Below are 24,784 nucleotides of genomic sequence, written 5' to 3'. Positions count from 1 at the left end.
CACGGGTGTATCCCTCCTCAGCTCTCTTCACCTGGTCACATACCTCATCCCCTCATCTGCAGGGCCCTGCCGTGGGTGCCTGCAACGGAGACCAGGACCCAACTTGATGGGCATGGTTCTGAGCCATGCAAGGACGCTTGGCCAGAGACAACTGCAAATGTGATGGAGTCCCCCAAGGTGGTGGCGAGCTGAGAAGGCCATGCCCGAGGGTGCTGGGCACAGGAGCCTGCTGCTTTGTGGGGGGGGCCGCCATGCTATTTAGGTGTGTGGAAGCATGGGGTGACGCTCCCACAGCGACAAAGACACCCAATGCTGCCTTCCTCAGAGTGGATCTCTGGCATTAGGTGACGCAGGCCTGTACTGTCTGACCCTATGACAAGGATTTATGTATGAACTAGGCACAGAAAGAGATCCGCAACAATAACTACAGTAAAATAGATAACTATAACAGGATACCAATCACACGAATATGGTCTCTCGCTCTCAAAACGCCCTGGACCATCCTCAACTATTTTCAGCCCACGGCGGAGCACAGGTAATGGAAGCCATGGTAAGTAAAACCCTGGGGAAGGGGGAGCTGATACTGTATCTCAGCTCCTGAATTGGAAGGGTGGTCTCTCAGGCATGGAGCACCAACACCCTCACGCCCTCTCCTCCACCTGGCGAGTCTGCTGGCCGCAGTGAACCTGGTGGAACTCCTGCGTCTTTTGCTACTCTTGACATGTTTTCAAAGACCACGAGCTGCTTTTCAAACACCTTTTTGAGAGGAACCTGCTTCTAGATGGATGCTGAACTGACCATTGAGTCACCAATGGTTCTATCACTGGTGAGAGCCCCAAAGTTCAGAGTGTGGGCCAGGCCTAGTCGACAGCCTCACTTCTGGGTTCAAACACAAACGACACCACTCAGTAGGTCTAGGGCCTTCATCTCATCTTCCCTATCAGTTTCTCCATCAACCGGATCAAAGTAGGATCTTGTACTCGGTAGGGCAGTTTTAAAGAGGATTTAAAAAGTTAACATATGCAAAAGACTTACAACAGCAGCTGGTCAGAGTAGGCCAGTTCCACTACTATGGCCGCCAAGGCCATGAACTGACAGCTACTTCCCAGAGTTGTTGACACGAGGACTCAAATATGACATTCCTATGTGAATCTGCCACATTATCCTACTGGGCCTGGAGCAGATGTTATGCCTGGAATTAAAATCATTCTGCATTTCCTCTTCAAACAGATAAACGTTACACTTTTTAATCAGCTGCAGCACAAAGCTTGACACAGATATACTGAACAGATTCAAACAGTATAAAAACAGCACTCTTCTGTAAATGGGACTCTACTGTCTACCCTTCTTGGAGGACAGGGTCCAACACAAGGACTTTGAAGCACAGGAGAGCAAATGCGTTCATCACCAAAGAAGACCCACACCTGCACCTGGACTGCCAGGCAGAACACAGTTCGACATAATTTTGCTTAATTTGGAACTAAGTCAAAACCTGCCATGGACATGAAGGAGATATCCCCTCCCTGAGTTCCCAGTTGGTGCATAAAAATGCTTAACACCTGCCTGTCCACGCAGGCAATGCAACCATCCTGGCAGACCATCTGAATGCCTTGTTTTTAAGTCAGTCTAAACATCACCACCCAAGATTCAAGTTTTAAAATCATCACACATCTTCCACACCACTTCAGCAAGAAACTCATTTTGCAGGCGTTCAGCTCTCTCCCTCCCTCACACACACACACATGCATACCTGTGCCCTTAAAGAGAGCTTGGTCACACTGGACAGGCCATGCGAGGTGCCTGCTTCTTATGAGGGTCCTCTGTGGCCCTCAGACCCCTGTTCTTCCCGAACAGACCAAAGCGGTTACATTCACAGAGGTTGTCACATATGCACCCAGTGACCACCGGCCTGGATGAAAGACCTGTCCAGCAAGAGTCCTGCCTACAGGGGAGTACTTGGTGGACCAAGCCCACTCCTCCCTTCTGGAGAGTGTGAAGGAGAAAATGGCCAAGTGTGGCAGGAAGAGGAAGACAGGGCAGGAGAAAAGGAAGCAGGACAAGGGAGGGGACAGCGCGCGGAGCTCAGGAGGCACAGGATCTGCCTGCAACCCCACTCCCACAGCCTCTGTTCCTCTTCACCGCCCCCCCTGAAAACTCAGAGAGGCTGTAGCTCAGTCCCACAGCCTCATGGGAGTTCAGGTTCCCAGTGTGGCGACTAGGATGGAAAGATGCGCTCAGCCCGTGCCTGGCGTCCTGAGAACAAGGAGGTGTGCTGGTCACAGACAGCAGGCTGGGAGAGCAGCCGGGCCCCGCCCCCTGGGGAACCCACTGGGAGGAACAGGACACACACAGGGCCACCTTGGCCTCTCCAGGGCTACTGACCACCCGAGATTGCACTGGCATCCTCCTAGCTCTCTGTGGCAGGGAAGTGGGATCGGAGGAGACCGACATGGCACCTGGGGAACCAGTCCACGTAGGGACAGATGGCGAAGTGCAGAGTTGAAGGCTCTCCTGAACAGCTGACTCAAAACGATGGCCATCAAAAGAAGGATACTCTAGCTCGCTTGTTAAGTCCCAGAACGACTATACTGACAGCATCTCATACTTTAAGGTTGATCCAACAGTTGATCTCACTGGGCTTTTACAAGTCACTGAGATATATTTACAAATGTGCACACTTTGCCGCTGCGGAAATCCCTGGACTTTTGATGACCTCTAATTCTAGAAGTCTAAGTTAGCTCAACATTTCAAGGTAGTGGCTGAAGCCAGACTAACCGGCATTCATTCAGGTCCACACAGTCACACACGAAAGTGCCCTAAGAAGCCCTGCCTTCTCCTTTTAACCTCCTTTGCAACTTGTTCCCTCAGTAAGTAGAAAAGAATCACTCACCCAAACCAATTTGAAATCCTCAATGTAAGCCCTCAAAACCTGGGTTATTTCCGCCAAAACGACTCCTGGAAGCTCCCAGGCTGTGGAGCTGACCACTCCCCTGGGCTTCTGCCACGCAATGTACTTTTTTGGTTAAATTAGATTCCTCCATACAGAAGCTATGAAAACTGCTTTTCAAGAAACCCAGAAAAAACACAGTACCTTTGCCTCTGGAATGCTAAGTACTTTTAATGTTCTCAGTTTTAGGGAGGACATGAATGAAATGCACTTTCTTTAAGAATGAAATGCGTAACACTGAGATTTATGCATTGCTGCTTTCATAGAAACAGTTTCACCTTATTTCAACTCTGCAACCTCTCTGAAATAGCATGTTTAGGGTGGAATTTTGGGCTGCGGAAAATAAAGCTTGTCGTTAACCTGAGTAAAACTGCTCCCTCATTACCTATATGCTATTTCTGAATTTTTGAACATTACCTTTTCTTAGAATGGGTCATACCTGTATAAAAACTTTAAAACCTACATACAGCTAATAATCACTTGAAATAACACTCTGTCCACCAAAAAACCCGATGTGACCAGCTCCTGTCAAGACCCTACCAGAAAGTCATCACCTGGAAGTATTTCCAGCAACCTGTAAGTGCAGTACTGCCTAGGACATACCTTCACAGAGTCCGAGATTTCCTGCAGCCCCTTGGCGGCCGCATCTTTTATGATTGGTGTGATCAGGCCTTTATCTGTGGCCACAGCCACTGAAATGTCGATGAAGGGCAGGGGCCTGGGGCCGTCTCCATCCCAGCTGACGTTGACACCTGGCATTTGCTGGGAACAGAAAACATGTCACTAGCAAAGCAGCTGTAGACTAAGGTGGTACAGAACAACAATCACGATTATTATGCACTGTCCACAGGGAATACAGCTAGACACAAGAAAATACACAGATATTTGGTTTAAAAAAGTGATGTGATTTCTGTGCCATCTGTCTTCAGTGTCTGGGAAGAACAACCAGCACACCACCTCCTGAAGCAGCTTCAGGAAGTCCAGAGGACAGATTTGTTTTCACCTCATCATCCCTTCGGAGGAAGGAAGTCCAGCTGTCTAGCCTGTTGCTAGGATTCACACCATCAGCCTCAAGGGGAACTCCCCACGTAAGGGATCTCGCAGGCTCCACAAACACCACACACCACACGTGAACACACACACACTTGACACTTGTCTGGGAAGAACAACCAGCACACCACCTTCTGAACACCACACACCACACGTGAACACACACACACTTGACATACTCAGTGTTGCACCGAGGATGAACACTTCGGGTGAAATGACCAAGTACCTGGAAACAGCATGTATTGATAAGGTTGCCAAAAGCCACAGGGGAAAAGAGTGTCAAAAACTAGAAAGTAGAAACTAATTTCTCTTTCTAAAGCTCTTTGTGTTCTAGAGTGACCCAGGTCCCAGCAAGCCACGACAGCAGGCACAAGCTTGAGTCCTCACCACCCACCCATCCCATGTCGTATGACTGCACCCCTGGAGGGATTTTTCGAAGCTCTGGCCTCTCCTTGCCACACCCACTTCCCCTCCAAAGAGACCTTCCCACCACTTTCAACTGCTCTTTCCATTTTCCCATCATTCAAGGCTCAGCTGCTCCATTCATTCAGCAATGTCAGTATGTCAAAAGAGTAAACAATAAAGTCTCAATTCCTCAGACAATTTAAAATTTGTCAGGCACAGAGGCTCACATCTGTCATCCTAGCACTTTGGAATGCCGAGGTGAGAGGATTGCCTGAGTCCAGGGGTTCGAGACCAGCTTGGGAAACTTGGTAAGACCTCATCTCTACAATAAATCAAAAAATTAGCCATGCATGGTGGCCTGCACCTGTGGTTCCAGCTTCTTGGAAGGCTGAGGTGGAAGGATCACCTGAGCCCAGCAGGGTCAGGCTGCGGTGGCCATGAGTGTGCCACTGTACTCCAGTCTGGGAAACAGAGTGAGATTCCTAACAACAATCTAAACTAAAAAAAAAAAAAGAATTATTCATAGACAACACTAAAGTAAGAGAGAAGGGGGAAGGAGGGGTTAGGGTCAGAAACTACATACGGGGCACGATGCTCACATCAGGGGAATGGATCACCTGAGAAGCAATCCTCACCACTATACAACATGTTCGTGTAATGAGCATGCATGTGCACCCCCGAATCTAAAAAAGAAATAAAATAGAATAATAAAGAGAGAAACAAAAAACCGTAAACATCATGAATACAGACTACCTGGCAAGTAAATTTAAGTACAAAGCTACATAATAAGCCCTACAGGAGATGATCTAAGGTGTGTTCACAGGAAAACCCATAATCTCAAGCCTCATTGATTAAAAAAGAGAGACATGAATTACACATTCAGGTCTTTTAATCACATATTTCTAGCCAAAACAAACCTAAGGAAAAAAGAAAGGAAACACACACCCAAGCAGCGTGGGCTGAGAACCCAGGTCCGCGACCCCAGAAGCAAGGCCGAGTGGGCCCCAGCCCTGAAGATGTTGAAACTGTCAAAGAAACAAACTCAAAGAACTCTTGGTGCACGTGTTTTGGAATCAGATTAAAAGTGGTTTTCTGGGAAAATGTTACCTTCCAAATTGATCCAAGAAAAAGCTAAAAATTAAACATATTCGTAATTATGGGGGGAATAATAGGAAAGCTGCCAAGATCCCCTCCTCGAAGTAGAAATAGATTCAGGTATTTTTACCAGTGAAGTCTATAAAGTTACAGGAAATAAAAATCCTTTAGTATTGAAGTGAACACAGAGAAACAGAAATGTGAATTCCTTTAGTGAAGTCAATAATATTTTTTAAAAGGTCTGATAAAGCTAGCACAAAACTTACATTCTAACTACTTATGGCTCCAGACACAAAACAAAAATAATACACAATAATATTAACTGCTGAGGGCCACTAGCAACTCATTTAAGGAGTACAAAGATGATACACAATTAGAAAACCATTAATATAATCCAAAATATTTGGTCAAAGGGAAAGTCTTATAAACAGCCAGACATGCTGAGAAGGCATAGCTTCCAAGCTCTGTAACAGTGATTTTTCAAGAAACAGAAACAGAAACAGTCATGGTGGACATGCTTCACACGCACTGCTGCTAATGGCAGCAATTCCAAAAGCAGTTCATGGCAGAGGGCAGGGGATGGGGGCTCCAGACTTAGCTCCAGGGATACCCCCACGGCCAAAAGCTCGTGCCCCTGCCTTCCTGCCACTTCACTGGGCACCTCCAGGCTCCTGGGGCTTCCTGTGGCCAGCAGTGAATGACACTCATGCCGCAGGCCACTCCTGTCCCTCCCCGGTTTGGTCCATGGAGCACCCCCAACCTGGAGCCTCCCCCCCCACACCCCAGTGTCAGCACACCTGCCGGTTCTGCTCAGACACACGACCAACTCTCCACTCGACCCAGCTTCCCGCCACTGCCGGCAGGGCCACTGTCACCCTCCACAGTCCCATGGCAGGCCCCACTACCTCACTCAGCACCCCAGCAGTCCCTCCCATCAAGTCCAAGTCATGTCACCTGAGCCCTTGGCTCAAAACCCCACAGAGGTGATTCCTCAGCCTTCAGCTCTTCCTTTCCATCCTCCCCCCGAGGCCTCCGGTGCTCTGGCCTCCCTTTCCTCCTCTCTGAAGCCTTCTGTGCTCTGACGTCCTGTCTCTTCCTCCCCAAGGCCTCCTCTGCTCTGGCCCCCTTATCCTCCTCCCCAGGCCTCCTGTGTGCTGACCTCCCAGCTCCTCCTCCTTTTTAAACTTCATCTCCCACCCTCTTCCTTCTTCCTAACTCCTCTCTCGAGGAGCTCCACCCTCAGGGCCATGACTCTGATGAGCCCCCTGGCAGCGGGTTGCCTGCAGTCCCTGTATGGAACTTTGGGCTCGCCTCTCTTTCCTCCGGCTGCTTTCCATCCCACCTGGTCAGGAACTTCACTGGTCTCACGTCTGGAAAAGGCCCCGCTCACTCTGGCCCTGGCGCCTTTCTCCTCTGCTCTTTCACACCTGACGTGCCTGTGTCTCCCCAGCTGGAGTGAGAGCAGAAATCCCTGGGCCTCCGCTGGCTGCTGCCTCTCTCAGCCGAGACTGGCCTTAGTGAAGACGGCATCAGTCAGCGTTGGTGGAGAAACGGCGCCTGCTCTGTGCCAGTTCATGGGGAGCCCTTTAGAGTCACGGTGTCTTCATGTGTGAAACAAGAAAGTGAGGGTGACTGACAGGATATTTTTACTGACAAAATTATAACATTTTTGTGACTTAAAAGCAAGCATTCTATTTATCATTATAGACATTCCAAGATATGAAACTACTTGAGAAGCCGAAATTACCTGAAGTTTTGCTACTTACTTTAAGAGTAACAGCTGCTGCCTTGATGATGAAATCATTTACTGACACTTTAATGTCATCTGAAAGACACAGAAACACAGCAGGGTCAGTATTCTGACACAACTTTAACCCTGAGCACTGTGATGTCAGACTCGTGCGTCAGCAGTGACCAGGACTGTACTCGCTCGTTCAAGGTGGTTCCCGTGATTATCAGAGCCTGCATTTATGCACTCCTGGATGCTTAATATTAGTCCTGAATGTAGTTTCCTTTTGGGCCTCAGAATTTTTTAAAACTGCTCAGATAACACACACGAGAACCTGAAGGAAACATCACAAGCACCAGAAAGAGGAGACCCAACCCCCACGTCTCCAGAAACACAAGTGGTCTCTGGTGTGTGCCGCCAAAGCTTAAAGGAAATGCCCTTGTTCCCTGCATGTTTTATAATAACCCGATTACAACAGTGCAGGGGTGCATGGAGGCACTCTACACAAGCAATTGTATGTATACATGGGGGGACTGTGCACAAATTTATTTTTACTACGGGGGTGTATGTAGAAAAACCTGCAGACCATGGTACTGAACGAGAGCTGCTTTTTAACTTAACAAACCGGAGATGCCAAGCCCCTAGGACGCAGCAGTGCCGCACAGGTCCCAGAGCGACGAGTGACGTGCCGTCCCCGTCTGGTTTTCCGACAAATACGCTTGGGTCAACTTCCTTTCAGCACACGTAATGAGTTGAAGATAAAGCTGGGGTCCCCCTGCTCCCCACAGAGCTGGTCATCACGAAATCATCTGATTTATACCTCTGCTTTTGCCAGTGGTATGAAAGTGATGGAAAATGGAAATCACACTTCTTTTGGCGAGAGCTTCTAGAAAAAGGTTTTCCGGCGAGGATCCAGTCAGAGGCATGCAGAAGGAAGCACATATGCTGTGACTGAAGCATCACGGGACTTAATGTGACAGCTCAGTCCAAAGGCACGCTGGGAACTCCAGGACGAGATGAGACCAGCGACCACAGACCTGGATCCTGTCAAACTGCCACGGCCACAGTCAGCTGGGCAGCACCAGACACCGTGACATGGAAACATTCCTGTTTGTCTGCTCAAAGCCCCTCGAGGAGCAGAAATATAAGTGGATTTCCAGTGCTTGGAGACTTGTAATGGCAACCGACACAAAACACTGGTGGCAAGAACTCAAGTGTGTGGGCGTGCTATTCCGTGAGCTTCCTCTGCTCACCTCCCGTGGCCCTCAGAGCCCTCCTCACGCTGTCTGCCGTCCACAGATCCCCATGGTGGAGATTTCCCAAGCACCGGCCAGCCAACGATCCCAGACCTGCCTCCCAAGTCACGGTCTCACTCAGGAGCATTCTAGAGCGAGACACTTGGCCCTGTCTTCCACACTAGCAGCTCCCAGGCAGAAACTTTCAGCTCCTGGATTTGGCTCTGAGGAGTATAACGACTCCTCCTGAGAGCTTTACCTCTCAGCCTGGTGTAGTCAAAGCATCAGACCTGTATATCCAACTTCTCTTGTGACGTTTCTACTCACACGCCAACAGTATGTGTAAAGCAGATTTCTTTTCATATTCCTTTATTTTTAACTCTTTATGATGGACATTTTCAAGCACACTAAAAGGATATGTGATGACATTTACTGAGGAGGATAGTTTGTAAGGGAATATCAAATAGTCTCATCTGCATGTTGTCAAGTCACAAATGCAAAGTGTGGAACATACTTGGGCGTGTTATATACCATAACCTCATACATGAAGGAGGGGGAAGACAGACAACGTGGCTCTCTCAAGACTCATGTGGAGACTCTGAATTACAAGGAGCAACCAAGCTGGACCATGCGAGACTCTACATTCATCCATATCTCCATGGACCCATCACTGTTTCCTGCCTCGTGAGAGTAAGACAATGGAAAACCATTCCCACGCCAACCTCTACATCACGAAGGAGCCAGCGTGACCCAAGAACCAGAGAGGCACTTCCTGGGCTGACTTCTTAGACATCTGTCACTTTCCATTTGGTTCCGGAAGCTTTAAAGGCTGCCTAGCATCGTTCTAGGAAATTCTGGAGTCTGCATATAAACCGACTCATTCCAGTCCTGCTCTCACTCAGAAGTAGGGGATGCAAAAGAAGCTGCTCTGCACCAGCAGGGGAGGAGAGGGCAGGATCAACTAAGACCCACACTGCTCTTGAGCCCACTGGGGACTGACTACACAGCAATGGGCGGCTGACCGCCAGAGGGTGACGGCCACTGAGGAGCCAGCGCGGGAGGAGGAGGGCAGAGCACAGGCCGCGATGTGAGCCGGGGAACGTGTAGTGAGAGATGGAAACCACAGAAATGCCCAGACAGAAATCCAGGGGGCAGCCACGCTCAGAAATGAAAAACATGAGTGTCCAGAGAGGAGAATCAGCGAATTCAAAGCCAGGCCAACATGATGTCCAAGCTGAAATCCCAAGGGAAAAAGGAATGAGCAAAAGGAGCAGAGCCCAATGAGCTCCAGATAGTTTAGAAAGCCTCCCATTTATAGTTGAAGGCCCAGGAGATGACAGTGCAGCAGAAGTAATTTAAAAGAACAAGGAAAGACAACAAGCCACAGATCTGTGAAGCTGGGAGAAACCAAAATTTGGGAATACAACAGCAAGAGAAACTGGGCAGGTAAAGCCAAACCACTGATGCAGAAAACCCTGAGGGCAGCCAGAGAGGGTGGAACGCCACACGGGAGTGTCAGGCCACACGGGAAGTGGCAGATACCTGGCAAGTTACAGGAATGGAGGAGCGTCTCCATGGAAAGCTCTGGAGCAAAAGTCTCATTAGCACAAAATTCTATGCCTAGCAAAAATATCCTTTAAAAATGGAGATGCTGAACCCATTAAGAGGACTCCCATCAAAAGAACAGAAACAACAAGCCCAGGCAAAGCTAGGGAGAAACCCGAACCTTGTATGGCTGTGGGAAGGCCAACTGGCAGAGCCAGTACAGAGAACAGGACCCACGCACAGGCAAAGGCACGAAGAGGCATCTGCACGTCCAGTTCATGGCAGTACGGCCTGCCCAAAGGTGAAACAACTCGACAGATCTACCCATGGACAGACGGTGAGAAGATGTGGTCTCCACATGGTGGGGCATGGCCCAGCCTTGGAGGGAGGAAAACAGGCAGGAACCTGAAGACAGCGTCCAAGGGAAAGAAGCCAGTGGCAAAAGAGCAAGCATTCTCTGATCCCACCCACCTGAGGGATGCAGACGCCAATTTTACTTGGATACAAAGCAGAGCGGCAGTTGCCAGGGACGGGGTGTGTGTGCGCGCGCGACATTTACAAGGCCACAAGGCCACAAGGCAAATGGTGGTCGCCAGGGGCTGGGAGGGAGAGTGAATACAGAGGCTTAGTGTTACAGGACACGAAAGCCCTGTGGGTGCGCATGGGTCACGGCTGCGCAATGTGAATGCACTTCGTGCCGAAGATCTAACTGTAGACTTAAAAATCGTTAACATGGAAAAACTTACGTCACCTATATTCAACCACAATTAAACACTGCTTTTTTAGATTGGAAAATACAGTTAGAAAGCAAATTGGGGGGGATTCACCTCCCCAAGGGAGAGGAGGGGGCCAAAGTTAGAAAACATGGTTATGGCCATAGTTCAAAGAGCACATGGCCACACCAGAGTCTAGTAAGGCAATGGCCAAAACATTTTCTTAGAAAAGAAAAAGAACAAATAGACTTTTTCAGACAAAAGCTAAAATAATTTATTGATGTGTGACAGCAGACAGCACTTTGATTCCATACAAAGAAACACAAAAACTATAAATAAATATAAAGAGACACTTTTCTCACTTTAAACATCTTAGCAGAAAGCATTAAACATGTATTCTGTGGCTTACATCATATGTAGAAGTAAAACAGGAAAGCCACAACACAAACTGTGGAAGGGAGGAAAGGTTCTCGCATTAAACACGAGGCGGTGTGACCCAAGTTGAAGGTAGACTGTGGACAATTACGGAATTACTTTGTGAACCCCAAGGAAAACATCACAGAGAGAGAGAACACAGAAGCAAAATGGAATCAGAGCAAAATGTGGAAACGCTACTGACTGTGGACTCCCGAGGCTTTACCGAAATCACTCACCAGGTCTAAGAGTCTTCTGGTGGAATCTTTAGGGTTTTCTAGATTTAGAATCACATCGTCTGCCAAGAGCAATAGTTTGATGTCCTCGTTTCCTACCTGGATATGTTTTTCTTCTTTCTTTAGCCTGATTGCTCTGGCTAAGACTCCCTCAGGACAAAATAACCCAAACAGAGATAAGGAAAGAAGAAAAATGGAAGAAATGGAAGAAGGAAAACAGAAGGAACAAAACAGTGGCTTTGAATCCAACCACAACATTAAATAGGAATGGTCAGAACGCCTGAGTTAAGAGACTGTAGTACTGGAAGAGAAAGCAAAACCCGACCACATGCTGTCTGCAAGAAGCCTGTTTAAGTAAAGACATAGGTCATCAAAAGTAAAAGATGTAGAAAGATGTACTATAAAAACAAATTTTTAAAAATCTGAAGTGGCTAAATCAATACGATAAAAAAGGCTGAGGACAAGGCGCAGCACCAGAACAGATGGAAATGGGATGTGATGACGGGCCTGTCCACCAAGAAAACAGAGGACTCCTCAGCATGTGTGCCTAACAATCAACCTTCGAAATACAGGAAGCAGAACGGACAGCGCTGAAAGGAGAAACACACAGTGCACAACGACAATCAGGAGTTTGACACTCCTCTCCAGGATATGAACAACACCATCAGCCATCTTGACCTAGCTGACACTTACAAAACACTCCCTGCAAAAACGTGGAACATACATTCTTTTTGAGCACAAAAGGAACATTCTCCAAGACAGAACACATTACAAATCTCAACAAATTAAGAAGACTGAAATCATACAAAGTATTTTCTCTAAACAGTTAATAAAAGAGCCTTTCCAAGGAGCCGGCAAGATGGTAGAAGTGGAGCAGAAGAAGAAGAGGACCTTTTGCAAGGTCACCTACCACAGCGTGGACCTGGACCAGCTGCTGGACATGTCCTATGAGCAGCTGATGCAGCTGTACCACGCACGACGGTGGTGGTGGCTGAACTGAGGCCTGCGGCGGAAGCAGCACTTGCTGCTTAAGGGGTTGCGCAAGGCCAAGAAGGAGGCGCCCTCCTTGGAGAAGTCAGAGGTGGTGAAGACACACTGTGCAACATGATCATTGTGCCTGAGATGGCGGGCAGCATGTGGGCGTGTGCAATGGTAAGACCTTCCACCAGGTGGAGACCAAGCCGGAGATGATCAGTTACTACTTGGGCGAGTTCTTCATCACCTACAGGCCTGTAAAGCACGGTCGACCCGGCATCAGTGACACCCCACTCCTCCTGCTTCATTCCACTCAAGTAGTCGCTGCTAACAGACACGCCTGCCTGTTCAGTCAAAAAAAAAAAAATCATAAAAGAAAGATAACTGAATAGCCTTCAAGTATTTGGAAATTAAATTCTCACTTACCATGGATCAAGGAAATCACAAGGGAAGATGGAGAACATTTTGAATTGAATACAAAGAAAAAACAAAACATAGGCAGTGCTTAAAGAGAACTCAGTAGCTGGGCTCGGTGGCTCAGCCTGTAATCCCATGCTTTGGGAGGCTGCGGTGAGTGGATTGTCTAAGCCCATGGGTTCGAGACCCGCCTGGGCAACTTGGCAAGACCTCATCTCTACAATAAATAAAAAAAAAATTAGCCAGGCATGGTAGCGTACACCTGTGGTTCCAGCTACTTGGAAGGCGGAGGCGGAAGGATCACCGGAGCCCAGCAGGTCGAGGTTGCAGTGGCCAGGAGCGGCCACTGCACTCCAGTCTGGGTGACAGAGTGAGACTCCAACTAAAAAAAAAACAAAAAAAAACAAAAAAAAAGAGCACTCAGTATCATATGCTTATGTCAGGGTAAGGTCTCATGTAAATGATCCAGGTTTTCACCTTGAAAAACCAGAAATAAAAGAGCAAATTAAACCCAAAGTAAAAAAGCAAAAAACAAAATAATAAAGTGCAGAAGGTAATTAGACCAATGTCATAGAAATACTAGAGAAAGATAATAAAACCACATGCTGGTTCTTTGAAGAGATCAGAGTGATAAACCTTTAGTCAGACTAATCTAGAAAGTAAAAGAAAATACAAAGTAATGACATCAAAAATAGAATTATCACTTCAGATTACATAGATGTCACAAGTATAATATGGTAATACTGCAAGCAACTTAATGCCGATAAATTTGGAAATTTAAAAGACAAACAAATTCCTTGAAAGACACAAACTACCAATGCTTACCCAAGCATTGGTGTCCATTTTAACAATTAAATTCATAGTTAAAAAGCTTCCCACAAAGAAACTCACTGGTGAATTCCACCAAACAATCAAAAGAGAAATAATACCAACTGTGCCAAACTCTTCTAGAAAATAAAGGAGGAGGAGGCCAAGCTGGCAGGGTGGCTCACACCTGTAATCCCAGCACTTTGAGAGGCTGAGGAGTGAGGGTTGCCTCAGCCCAGGAGCTAGAGATCAGCCTACGCAACATGGCGAGGCCTTGTCGCTATAATACATAGAAAAAATTAGCTAGGTGTGGTGGTGCATACCTGTAGTCCCAGCTACTTGGGAGGCTGAGGCGGAAGGATCACCCAGGCCCAGGAGGTGAGGCTGCGGTGGCCATGATCATTGTGATCATGCCACTGTACTCCAACCTGGGCAACAGAGTGAGACCCTGTCCAAAAATAAATAAATGAAAATAAAAGAGGAGAAAATGTTTCCCAAACTACTCCACTCGATCTGGTAACAAACCAGGAAAAAAACACAAGGAAAGCAAACTACAGGCTAGCATTTCCTATGGGCATAGATGTAGAGAGTCTAACAGAACCTCAGAAATGGAACCTAAAAGTATGAGAGGTGATTAAATGGGTTTCCTCGGTATATGGGGAATGCAAAGTTGACTCCTCATTTGAAAATCAACTGATGTAACTTACCACCGAAACAGACGGAAAAAGGAAAGAAGTCAAGAGACGCACAAAAAGCGCTTGGCAAATTCTGCACCCATTCATGTTTAGAACTCCCAGCAATCAGGGATGGAAATTCTCTCAACCTGAAGGCAATCTACAAAAAACTTACACTCAGTGTTAAAGACTAAATGCTCCCCCGAGATGAAGGCTACAGCAACGCCTGTTTTTACCACTTACATTCATCATTATACTGGAGGTCTTAGTGCAATAAGGCAAGAAAGTAATATAGAAACCATAGAGATTGGAAAAGAAAAAAGCTATCAGTTCATGCTAAAATCTGTATGTCTCTCAGCAACCTTATATATGTTTTTTGGGAGAGACATTACAAATGTAATAACTAGAAGATGCGTTTTGGACATATAAAATTAAAACTTGCAACTTGCATTAAAAAGAATGCTATCTAAGATATATTTATAACTTAAAACATTCTTAAAAGTTTTGGATTTTAAATGTGTGAGAATGTTAAGGATCGCTTTGTTTAAATACCATACTAAAAAATATTTAAAGCAAAAATAACCATCTAGGCTGAGCAAGACGTTCATATGTTCTTACAAAAAATTTACATATGTAAGAGTTAAAGCAAACCAAAAAATTAAGCCTACTACTTTTGCTTTTCAACCAACCAACCAATCAACCAACCAATTAACCAACCCAAACACAGTGCTACAGGACTGAGTATCCCTTATCCAAAATGCAGGGGAACAGAAGTGCCTCGGATCGCCCATGTGCTCAGACTTGGAATATCACATCTGGCAGCCCCAGCCTCCCAACCCGAAATTCGAAATCTGAAAGGCTCTCATGAAAATTTCCTGCGAGTGTCATGAGAAAAGCTTCAAATCTGGGAGCATTTTGAATTTTCGGTTGGGGATGCTCAAACTGTGTTTGCAGAGAATAGGACTCAGGACCATCTGCCAAAGGGATGTCATTCAAACATGACAGAAGGAGGGGTCAAGAGCAAGGTGGAGCAGAGCCCCTCACTTGCAAAAAAGGGAAAACGTCTACGATCCATTCACCACAACAAAGCCACACATTTCTTACAGAAAACTGAACTAAATTCCTTTTCTCGAGCACAAAATATTACCAGAGTAGAGGGAAAGTACATTAGGCAGCTGAAATTGAAGGCTCACAACGTGAGCATCCATGGAAGTGAAGGCCCATGTGCGCTGTATTAAGTCACTTCCCTTTACTGACCTTTGACCAGATCTTGCCTAACTTTCAGGACAGCTCCGAGGTCACAGTCGGCGGTGGCATAGGCGTGAGGTACAGTACTCTTAGATTCAGTTAACCTCTTGGCAATGACTCTTCGAATATTGCTAGCGGGGATTTCAGTGAATGTGCCCTAAAAAAAAAAAAAAAAAAGGCACAATCTGCCCATTCAACCATAAGTAGAATGAGGGGAAAAAACTCCAGAAACAAAGAACCTTCATAAATAAAATTCATTCTCAGTGATCTAATTTATTAATTAAAGATTAATACAAGAATAGCACCATTAAAATTTTTAGTATAAGGGGAATATAAAAAAACTGAGGCGTTTTAGCTTTATAGGATATAACTAACTATAGAAAAAAGTAACAAAATTCATGTTTCAGTTGTGATGGGACATCGTATGTCACTATGCTTAAGATGATTAAAAGGAAATTAATCATTAAGTAATGAATAATTCTCCTATGGATGTGTACATATACATATGTACATATGTACACACACAAATACAAACCATACACACATACCACATATACACTATACACACACGCATGTGCGCACATGCACAGACAGCGAGCCATATACATACCACCCATAAGCAGTTTTTGTTACAAATAACATTAAAGCTCAAATCAGCAATAAATCAACAAATCAACTGCAGATGCGCCTCAATTTACAATCGTCTCGACAATCCATTGTAAGTTGAAAACACTGTTAGCCGAAACGCATTCAGTACGTCTAACCTACTAAGCACCCTGGATTAGCCCAGCCTGCCGTCACAGTGCTCAGAGCACTTCTGTTACTCCACGGTTCCAAAAGTGCCCAGTGACACAGTGCACTGCAGAGCGCCAGCGGTCAGTCTCCGATACAGTGAGAGTTGCAGCTCTCTCCCACACTGCAAGGGAGGGCCGCCCCGCTTCTACCAAACATGGGTCACTCTCACATCATAGAGCTGAAAAGCTGTAAGTGGAACCACCTTTGCAAGGACACATGGAACACTCACCAAGACAGACAACACTACAAATATAAGATCGATCTCAACACATTTAGGAAGACCAAAATCATACAGAGTGTGTTCTCTAAACACAATGGAGTTAAGCTAGAGATGATAAAAGAAAGATACCTGGACTGTCTTCAAATATTTCAAAGTTAAATTCATACTTATAAATAGCTCATGGATCAAAGAAATCACAAGGAAAATGAAAAGGTTGGAGACCTTTTGTGCAGGCAGTTCTTACAAAAACAGCACATGGCAGAAAACGATCATCCAAGATGCCAGACAGTCTGCCAAATTATGTCTGTCTGGATGTGCAATTAAGGAAAATCACACGAGCATCTTATTCCCTAGACTCCTCACAGAAAGCATGAATGAGATCCTAAGACCTGCCGGCAATGTCCCTGCGGCCACTGCAGTGTGCTCCTCGAACCACTCATAGAAGCACCACGGCCCTTCAGTTACATCCGGGCCCCTCCTCAGCCTCACTCTGTCTTGGGATTTCACAACACTCACTTCAGGACTGTGGTTCTAGTGCTTTTCAAATGTTACGCTGAAATGCATTTTCCCATCAGAAATAGCATGTTTATTTATTTTTCTTCTTTTCATTTTTTAATTGCTCAATTTTAAATACACTTGAGCACCTCATGCTGCTTCTGAGAAATAGCCTGAAAGGCACTCAGAAAGGGAGGCGGAGGCAGAATGGAGTCACTTGAAAATACAGAGGTGGTCCTACTGCATGCATTCCAGGAGGAGAGGGAAGTGCCACATGGTTGTAAGGTGCTTCACTGTGACGTGACGTGGTCAGCAAACAGGCCGTATCCTCGACAGGGACGCACTTCAGAAAATGAAGCACGAAGAGTGTCATGATTGCGCGTATGTTAGCGGAGTTGTGGAATTTGAGGCAAGTTCAAGTTGATCATACTTTCAATGATCTATTTGGAAGTCAGTATAGAAACAGACCTGGTTTCTGCTAGGAAGTCTGTTTGGAGTTGTGTCTGTATGGAGTGTCACTTCCGCCACTGCTTAGATCACACTTCCTTTACCATGTTATCTCTTTAGCATGACGCTAGAACAGATCAGTAAACCTGCTCACAAAACATGTGGCAGTTGTTCCTATTTTCTCACTTGCTTAAATCTGTAAAGTAAAAATCAACTCAGAGGACATTACCACGGCTTTGGGCTGTCCAGGAGTGGACAACGGGGGCGTCATCGGCCGGGGATAAGCGAACCCCACTGTGGCCTGCGGGGGGGCTGGAACAGGGGCAGGGACTGCAGGGGTTGGTCGGGACTCTGGAATCTTGCCCGTCTGTTTCAGCTGGACCAGTCTGAGAGCATCCCTGGAGACAGGGGAAGAAGAAAACCATGGTTAGCAGCTAGGAAGAGAAGAGCCTCCAGAAATGCCGGGACGGTATGGAGGGAAGAGATGGATGCCAGGCTATGTTTCCAACCAATTCCTTGAGCTAGAAAATTAAATCCTGTCTCTTACCTGGTCTGTTGATTCCTATCATTTGTCCAATATATAATGTGTGTTCATTTTCAAAAACCTAATAATTAAAACTTTATCAAAGTTGGCTACGGGAAGTGATTGTGGAAAAGGAAATGAGTCTTTTTTCTGTGGGGTGGATGCCCTTTGGTAGGTGAACAATTCACTAGTGAAACCATACCCTCATCCTCCACACTCAAGGACTAATGTTCACATGGCATTCAGAAAGTGTCAAGCTTATTACACCTATGCTTTTGTCAGGATACTTACTAACTTATTGTTTATTCTAGTGCAAATCAGCTTGTCTATGACCAGGAAATAAAGTCATTTTCAATTTCACTCAATATGCTATCAGTACAACCTAAGGGAATGAATCTAACCCACAACCACCATTTAGAGTGAAAGTTAACTAGCTTAGTTACAGACTTGTCTTTGTATTACTCTGTAAAACAAAGGCATCTTTGTTTTGTAAAAGAATATAATTAGATTACTAACTACGCCAAGCCTTCAATTCACTATGCTAAGTCACAGTGGTATATAAGACAACACAGTTTCTTAAGAAAAATAATTTTCGGAAAATGTTAATATCAAACAATTAATTAGAAAGTACTTCTTTCTTTTTTTTTTTTTGAGTTAGAGTCTCACTCTGTCGCCCAGACTGGAGTGCAGTGGCCGCTCCCGGCCACTGTTGTCTCGATCCACTGGGCTCCGGCGATCCTTCCGCCTCAGCCTTCTGAGTACCCTGAATTACAGGTGTGCACTACCATGCCCGGCTGATTTTTTAATTTATTGTAGAGATGAGGTCTTGCCAAGTTGCCCAGGTGGGTCTCAAACCCACGGGTTCAGGCAATCCACTCACCTCGGCCTCCCAAAGCGTGGAATTACAGGCTGAGCCACTGAGCCCAGCTAGAAAGTACTTTTTTCAATTAAAAAATCTGTTTACATAATCTAAAAACAACTTCAGGATGACACACATCTAAAGAAGAAATATTTCTTAAGCACAATTATTATTCTAGTATTGCTTATCAGAAGGTTGATGAGAAGAAAAACCTAGCATCTGGTGAGCATATCTGAGATGGCAATTCTCTCCCCCCAAACAAACCTCGGGCTTGTGGTAACATGGTGGAAGACCCCGCATTCCTGTGCCTGCTATACCCACCCTGTGTCATCAACCACCTTGAGTGTGGTTGGCTGGAACAAGATGGCAGTCACTCCCGTGATTAAGCTATATTCCGTGATAAAGCTGGCGGGAGTTCACAGACACAACTAAAGGTCCAAGTCAGTTGACTTTAACCAAAAGACAACTCATCCTGGGGTCCCAGGCACAGCAGGCAACCCCTAAAAGAAAATGGGCCTTCCTGAAAAGATTTGAATGGAAAGAGATCCCATAGCTGGCCTTGGAGAAGCACAGCCCATTGCGGGCTGCCCACAGAGGACACATGGCAAAGCCCATGATGGCCCAAGGGAGCTGTCAGTGGTTCCTGGCTAGCACGCAAGGACACAGGGTCCACAGTCCTACAGCCCCATGGAACTGAATTCTGCCAACACCTGGGGAGGACGTTGAGCTCCATGTGAGACCCCAGGCATGGCCCATGCCTGAGGTCAGACCCGTGAGCTCAGGAGCTGAGCCCTGATCATATGGTGCTGGGACTGCTGACTGACTGAATTGTTGGGAGAGAAACAGTTGTTTTCGGCTGCTTGTATGCTGTGACCCGTTATGCAGCAACAGAAACTCCACCACGCAGGACACTCTTTCACACTGGGATGCAAAATCCACGTTGTCAGTGCCCAAATATGCTTTTTTCAAGGAGGCTGGGAGGCCAGAGAGACACGTTGCTCTCTCACTCTTACTGTCTTATCTTTTGAGAAAGGAGCTCAGTTGTGTCCCTGAGGTAATTTGGACTCTCGGGTAAAAAGGCACTTAGTGAGGAATAAAAGCAACAGGAGCCACTCATCATAAGGAAGCAAGCAGGAAGCTGATTCCGGCCAAGGTTCCCAGAAAACCCTGACTGCTGACTTCATACCCATAGGCCTCAGGAGATAGCAATGCTAACTACTGTTCAGTAACAGCCAACACTTCAGCTTTTGTAGTGCGGACAAACAATGACTTTAATGGTTTCTGTACATTCAATAGTTAATCAGAATACAATTCAAAGAGGGGGCATTAAAAGGTACAACTAGGAGAAAAACCAGCACCTCCCTCCTCTGTGGAAAGGCAAGGCCGCGGAGGGAGTCCAGTCAGGCAGGGCCTCTCGGCAGGGACCTGCAGGGGTAACTCATGTGGGTGTAACACCAGTCACTGCTGAAAAGAAATGTCCCCAAAACCCACACGATCCCGGCCTGTCAAGCTCACAAGTCTTCCGATGCTGTGACAGAATACTAACAAGAACGAGGACTGAGGCCGGGCTCGGTGGCTCAGCCTGTCATCCCAGCACTTTTGGAGGCCGAGGCGAGTGGACTGCCTGAGCCCGCAGGTTCAAGACCAGCCTGGGCAACTTGGCAAGACCCCGGGTCTACAATAAATAAAAAATTAGCCAGGCATGGTAGCATGTACCTATAGTTTCGGCTACCTGGAAGGCTGAGGTGGAAGGATTGCCGGAGCCCAGCAGGTCAAGGCTAGAGTGGCTGTGAGTGTGCCATGGCACTCCAGCCTGGGCGACAGAGTGAGACTCCAACTCAAAAAAAAAAACTAAGACTGTGACTTAATTCACAGACAGGTTGAACACGTGGCAGCCACAGGCAGACTCCTGCCTCTCACAGCAGCTCACATCACTCACTGGCCAGGTGGAGCCTGCATGTGTGTACTACACGCCTTGTTTTAAGGCAAAACTAAAATGGCAGCCAATGCCTCTGATTTTCCTCGCCGACACCAGAGCCATGTCCTCTGCAGTTGGATGGGTCCCTCTGCCCCCTGTGCTCGGTTGATGAGGCGTGGAGGAAGGACGCCGCCACATGTGCGACCAGGCTGCACCGAGGTTTTCTGAGGCAGCCGTGTCACAGCCTGCGAGGTCTCAACCACATCAGATGACACCAATTCTGTACATGATGCCAGGCTCCATCTCGTTCTAAAACCCACCCTACCATTAACCTAAACATGGGTGTTTCAGTAGTGCATACACGAGTAAAATCCTCCACTACATGTGCTGTACAAAACTGCTTTTCTCACAGACTTCTTTCTTATTTTGGAAAACAAGTGCTGATTCTTTTCTGGCATAGCCAAGCAACAAGGGCAGGGCAGGGGATAGGGCAGTGAGAGGAACGCGGAAGAGCACATAAGGGAGCCCTTGGCGTCTGCCTCCCTGTGGCTTCTGAAGACACTGGTGGCATCAGTCACTGTCAACTCAGGTCTTTAAAACACTGTCAGTGGTCACATGTGAGCTAAGCACACATGGAAGGAGGAGAAAGGGAGGGCGCAGCCTCACTCGATCCCCCGCCGCAGCCCGAGTGGCCCCCACCCTTGCTGGTCGCCTCTTTCAGGGCCTTCTCAGACCCACCCTCCCTGGCTTTCCATCCACTCCCAGGCCTCCTGCACACGAGAGTGTCCCCTCTGGGCAGTGTCTGTGCCCACTGCAGTCCAGAACCTGCCCCATCCTCCGCCAAGCCCACCCCTAACCCCAGTACTCCTGGGACGTGTCCTTATCTCACGGATCCCGACACCTACGTGGTCTGGCAATACAGTTCAAACAAGCTTATTCCACCAAGACGGACACTCCCAAGCCCTCACCTCTAGTTCTGGAGTCAAGTGCTATCACCCCGGGCCGAGTCCCATACTCCGTGACCTGTTGCCACCCTAGCCCTCACGCCACATCCCATCTTCACAGAGGCTTCTGGATTCCAGCCTCACAACATTGTATCAGATATCCCCCCTTTTCTTCTTCCACCTGCATGCAAGTATTCGTGACAGCCCCACTGGATGACCTTATAAGCCCATGCATTTGCCTCCCTGTCAAGTCTCTTTCTGCTCCGTTTGCCTTACACAAATTTGCAAAATGGATCCCTCTAAGGGGCAGCTATGGTTATTTTACATTTCACCAATTCTTCAGTGATTCATGAATTAAATAATCATTAGTTTACTACCAGGCATAGTGGCTCACAGCTGTCACCCCAGCAGCTTGGGAAGCCAATGTTGAGGACAGCTTGAGCCCAGGAGCTCATGATCAGCCTAGGCAACACAGCAAGAACCTGTCTCAAAAAAAAAAAAAAAAAAAATCCATTATCCCTCAGAAATACAATCAAGGCAAGTTTACCTTGTTATAAAATACTTGCTTTTCTCTATTTGTACGGAGTGCTCTCCTAAAGCACAGACTGGCAGAATTAACAAATTACGACACCAATGGTAGATACTAGATAAGGACTGATGTGGAATACAACTAGGTTTGACTGACTATCAGAATTCTTAACTTTAATTGTTTTAGGGCTAAGTGAAACTTTAAGTTCTTTAACTAAAAACTCCCTGGTCTGGATGCTGCCCTTCAGCCAGCACTCAGGACAGCAGATTCCAGCCCGTGCCGTGTGACAAAAACATCACAGACGTATGTAACAGTGCCACACACTCATCAACTCAGGCCATGAGGCAGGAACATCCCAGGACGTCACCTAGCACAGCAATGCCCAGAATAATCTCATGACCATTGCTCTATCTCAACTTATTCAAATTCTGGTCAATACTGATTACTTCTTATCAATATTAGATGCACATGGAATGAGCACATTGCCTTCAAACACCACTCCCTTTGAAGTATTGGCTGTACTGCCCATGGAAACGTAGCACCTATCAGATCACTACTGAGCTTTTACACTAGCTCATAAGGCTGTTTGATTCATCTCTGTCTACTCCACTAGACCAAGTTTTCACAGACCTGGGGCCGTCTTCTTTGAAAGACACAAAAGTGGAAAGACACACCGGTGCTGCTGAACAGGAAGACTCACCATCATAAAGATGTCCATTCTCACCAAGTTAAGAGGTGACACAATCTCGTACAAATGCCACCATCCCCCGACTCCTACGCAAACTGCTTAACCCTTTGCACTCAGAGACACCTCGTGGGTCATTTACCAGCAACTCGAGTCCCCTTTTTTTTACATAAAGGGAAAAGTACATCACTTCCTATTAAACGGTAAAGCACCGGAACCAATTGTTTTACTGTAATGATGTTTCACTGATAACGGAATTTTGCACATTGAGGAACTTATTCATGACACAAATATCAAAATTCCATATCTTACATCTAGAACAAGTGGTAACCTGTGAAACAGTCACCGACATGCCTCGCTACCAGCTGTGCAATGGGAGTTTGCTGGACATCTTCCACTTGGTGCTTTTCTATTTGAGCAGACGATACAGACTTGTTTTCTCCCTCTCACATTAACAACATGTGAACTGTCCAGTCTGCTGTTTGAAGACGATGTGGAAGGACATTTTCTTTGTACGCAGCACCAGCTGACTTTTTTTTTACTTATCTCTCAGACATATTCCAGTTCTTCATTTGCTTTTTCGTGCAATTTGAAGAGAAAATTTAAGCAAACATATATTTTTTAAAAATCTGCGCTGGCATAATGTCCCCAAGAGGGACATCTGTGTGCAAAGACTAAGATTCACTTGGAAGAATCATAAAACAAGAAGAAAACTGGTTAATTAAAAAGAAAAAAGGAGCAAGGCTGCCTCTGTCAGATTTAAGAGCATCCTATAAAGTTTTATAATTAAGAGTGTGGTTAAAAAAAAAAAGGGGTGATGCTAGCTTATGGTTAGATGGATCAATGGAATAGAAAATACAAAGAGACCCAAATGCTTGGAAAATTTTATGGAAATTGCTTTGTAACATTACAAGCGAATATAATCCAAATGGATAATAATGAAATTATTTTTAAAAAGATACATTTCCACATCTTAGAAATGTAAATGCTATTGCAGGATTTCATACTTAGAACAATGCTGTATCACGTTTCACTGCTCTGCACTCTACTTTCCTGCATTCATGGCCATTTCTAAGGATCTTGCTTGGTTTCCAAATTAGAACTGTTCTGCAGCGATGCTGCGATTATTCAGAAAACAACCCTTGCATAGAATGCAGTTTACAATGACAAAAGCAATTCACAGCACAGAAGCACAGTGCACCACCTTTTAAACTCTAGTACTGAATAAGCTCTTTTAAAATTCTTTCAGAAAAAGACAATCGTGATAAATAATGGAACTGGCTGTTACATAAAGCAAATACATACTCTTTTGTGAATATCCCCCGCGGGCCTGTAGCTGTGCCCTGGCTGGCATCCAGCGCATGTTTTTCCAGAAGGTTGCGGGCAGCTGGACTTAAGCGGAACCTAAGAAGAAAATATGAAAGTCAATAGAATCTGTCAACACTTACATTTCCAGTAGATATAAATGTCAACAGTTTTGCTAATCATTACAAAGTCAAATCTTATAATAAAGCTAAAATGCTCTCACTGATGGTCACAGTCAAATATGTTAATCCACAGCCATCCGGTTTATTTCATTCTCAAAGCATTTTCATAGCAATGTACCTAATTACTATCTCAAAATATCCTTCCAGTAAGCCTAAGTGCCCACGAGGGGACAGAGCTTCCATCCCCACTGGTTCCTCCCACGGTCCCTCAGCACATACATCAGTAAGGACTGGTGACACTGTGACTTCACGCATTTTTCACTGTGGCAAACCACACAGAAAGGTCGTCATTTTAAGCATCCTATAAAATGTTATAATTAAGAGTATGGTAACAAAAGTGTGGTGCGAACTCATGGTTAGATGGGTTAGTGTACCAGGCATAGAGATGAGCA

General features: G+C 46.1%; 1 protein-coding gene and 1 pseudogene across 1 annotated transcript in view; one reads left to right on the top strand and one right to left on the bottom strand.

Annotated features, from left to right (window-relative positions):
• The window catches only part of PDHX (pyruvate dehydrogenase complex component X), a 47,583-nt gene that overhangs the window by 5,052 nt on the left and 17,747 nt on the right, over nt 1-24,784 (bottom strand). Inside the window, exons 4-8 of the mRNA XM_021711475.1 lie at nt 24,211-24,309; nt 17,677-17,845; nt 15,500-15,647; nt 7,264-7,322; nt 3,551-3,709 (exon numbers count right to left, since the gene is read on the bottom strand). Coding sequence (XP_021567150.1) covers nt 3,551-3,709; nt 7,264-7,322; nt 15,500-15,647; nt 17,677-17,845; nt 24,211-24,309 — 634 coding nt within the window. The remainder of the gene's footprint in view (nt 1-3,550; nt 3,710-7,263; nt 7,323-15,499; nt 15,648-17,676; nt 17,846-24,210; nt 24,310-24,784) is intronic.
• Nucleotides 12,223-12,665, top strand: LOC110595487 (annotated as a pseudogene).

Source organism: Carlito syrichta, unplaced genomic scaffold, assembly GCF_000164805.1.
Source record: "Carlito syrichta isolate Samal-C Ts95f unplaced genomic scaffold, Tarsius_syrichta-2.0.1 Scaffold84601, whole genome shotgun sequence".
Taxonomy (NCBI): Eukaryota; Metazoa; Chordata; class Mammalia; order Primates; family Tarsiidae; genus Carlito; species Carlito syrichta.
Note: the sequence above shows the minus strand (reverse complement) of the source record. Positions and strands in the feature narration are given on the sequence as shown.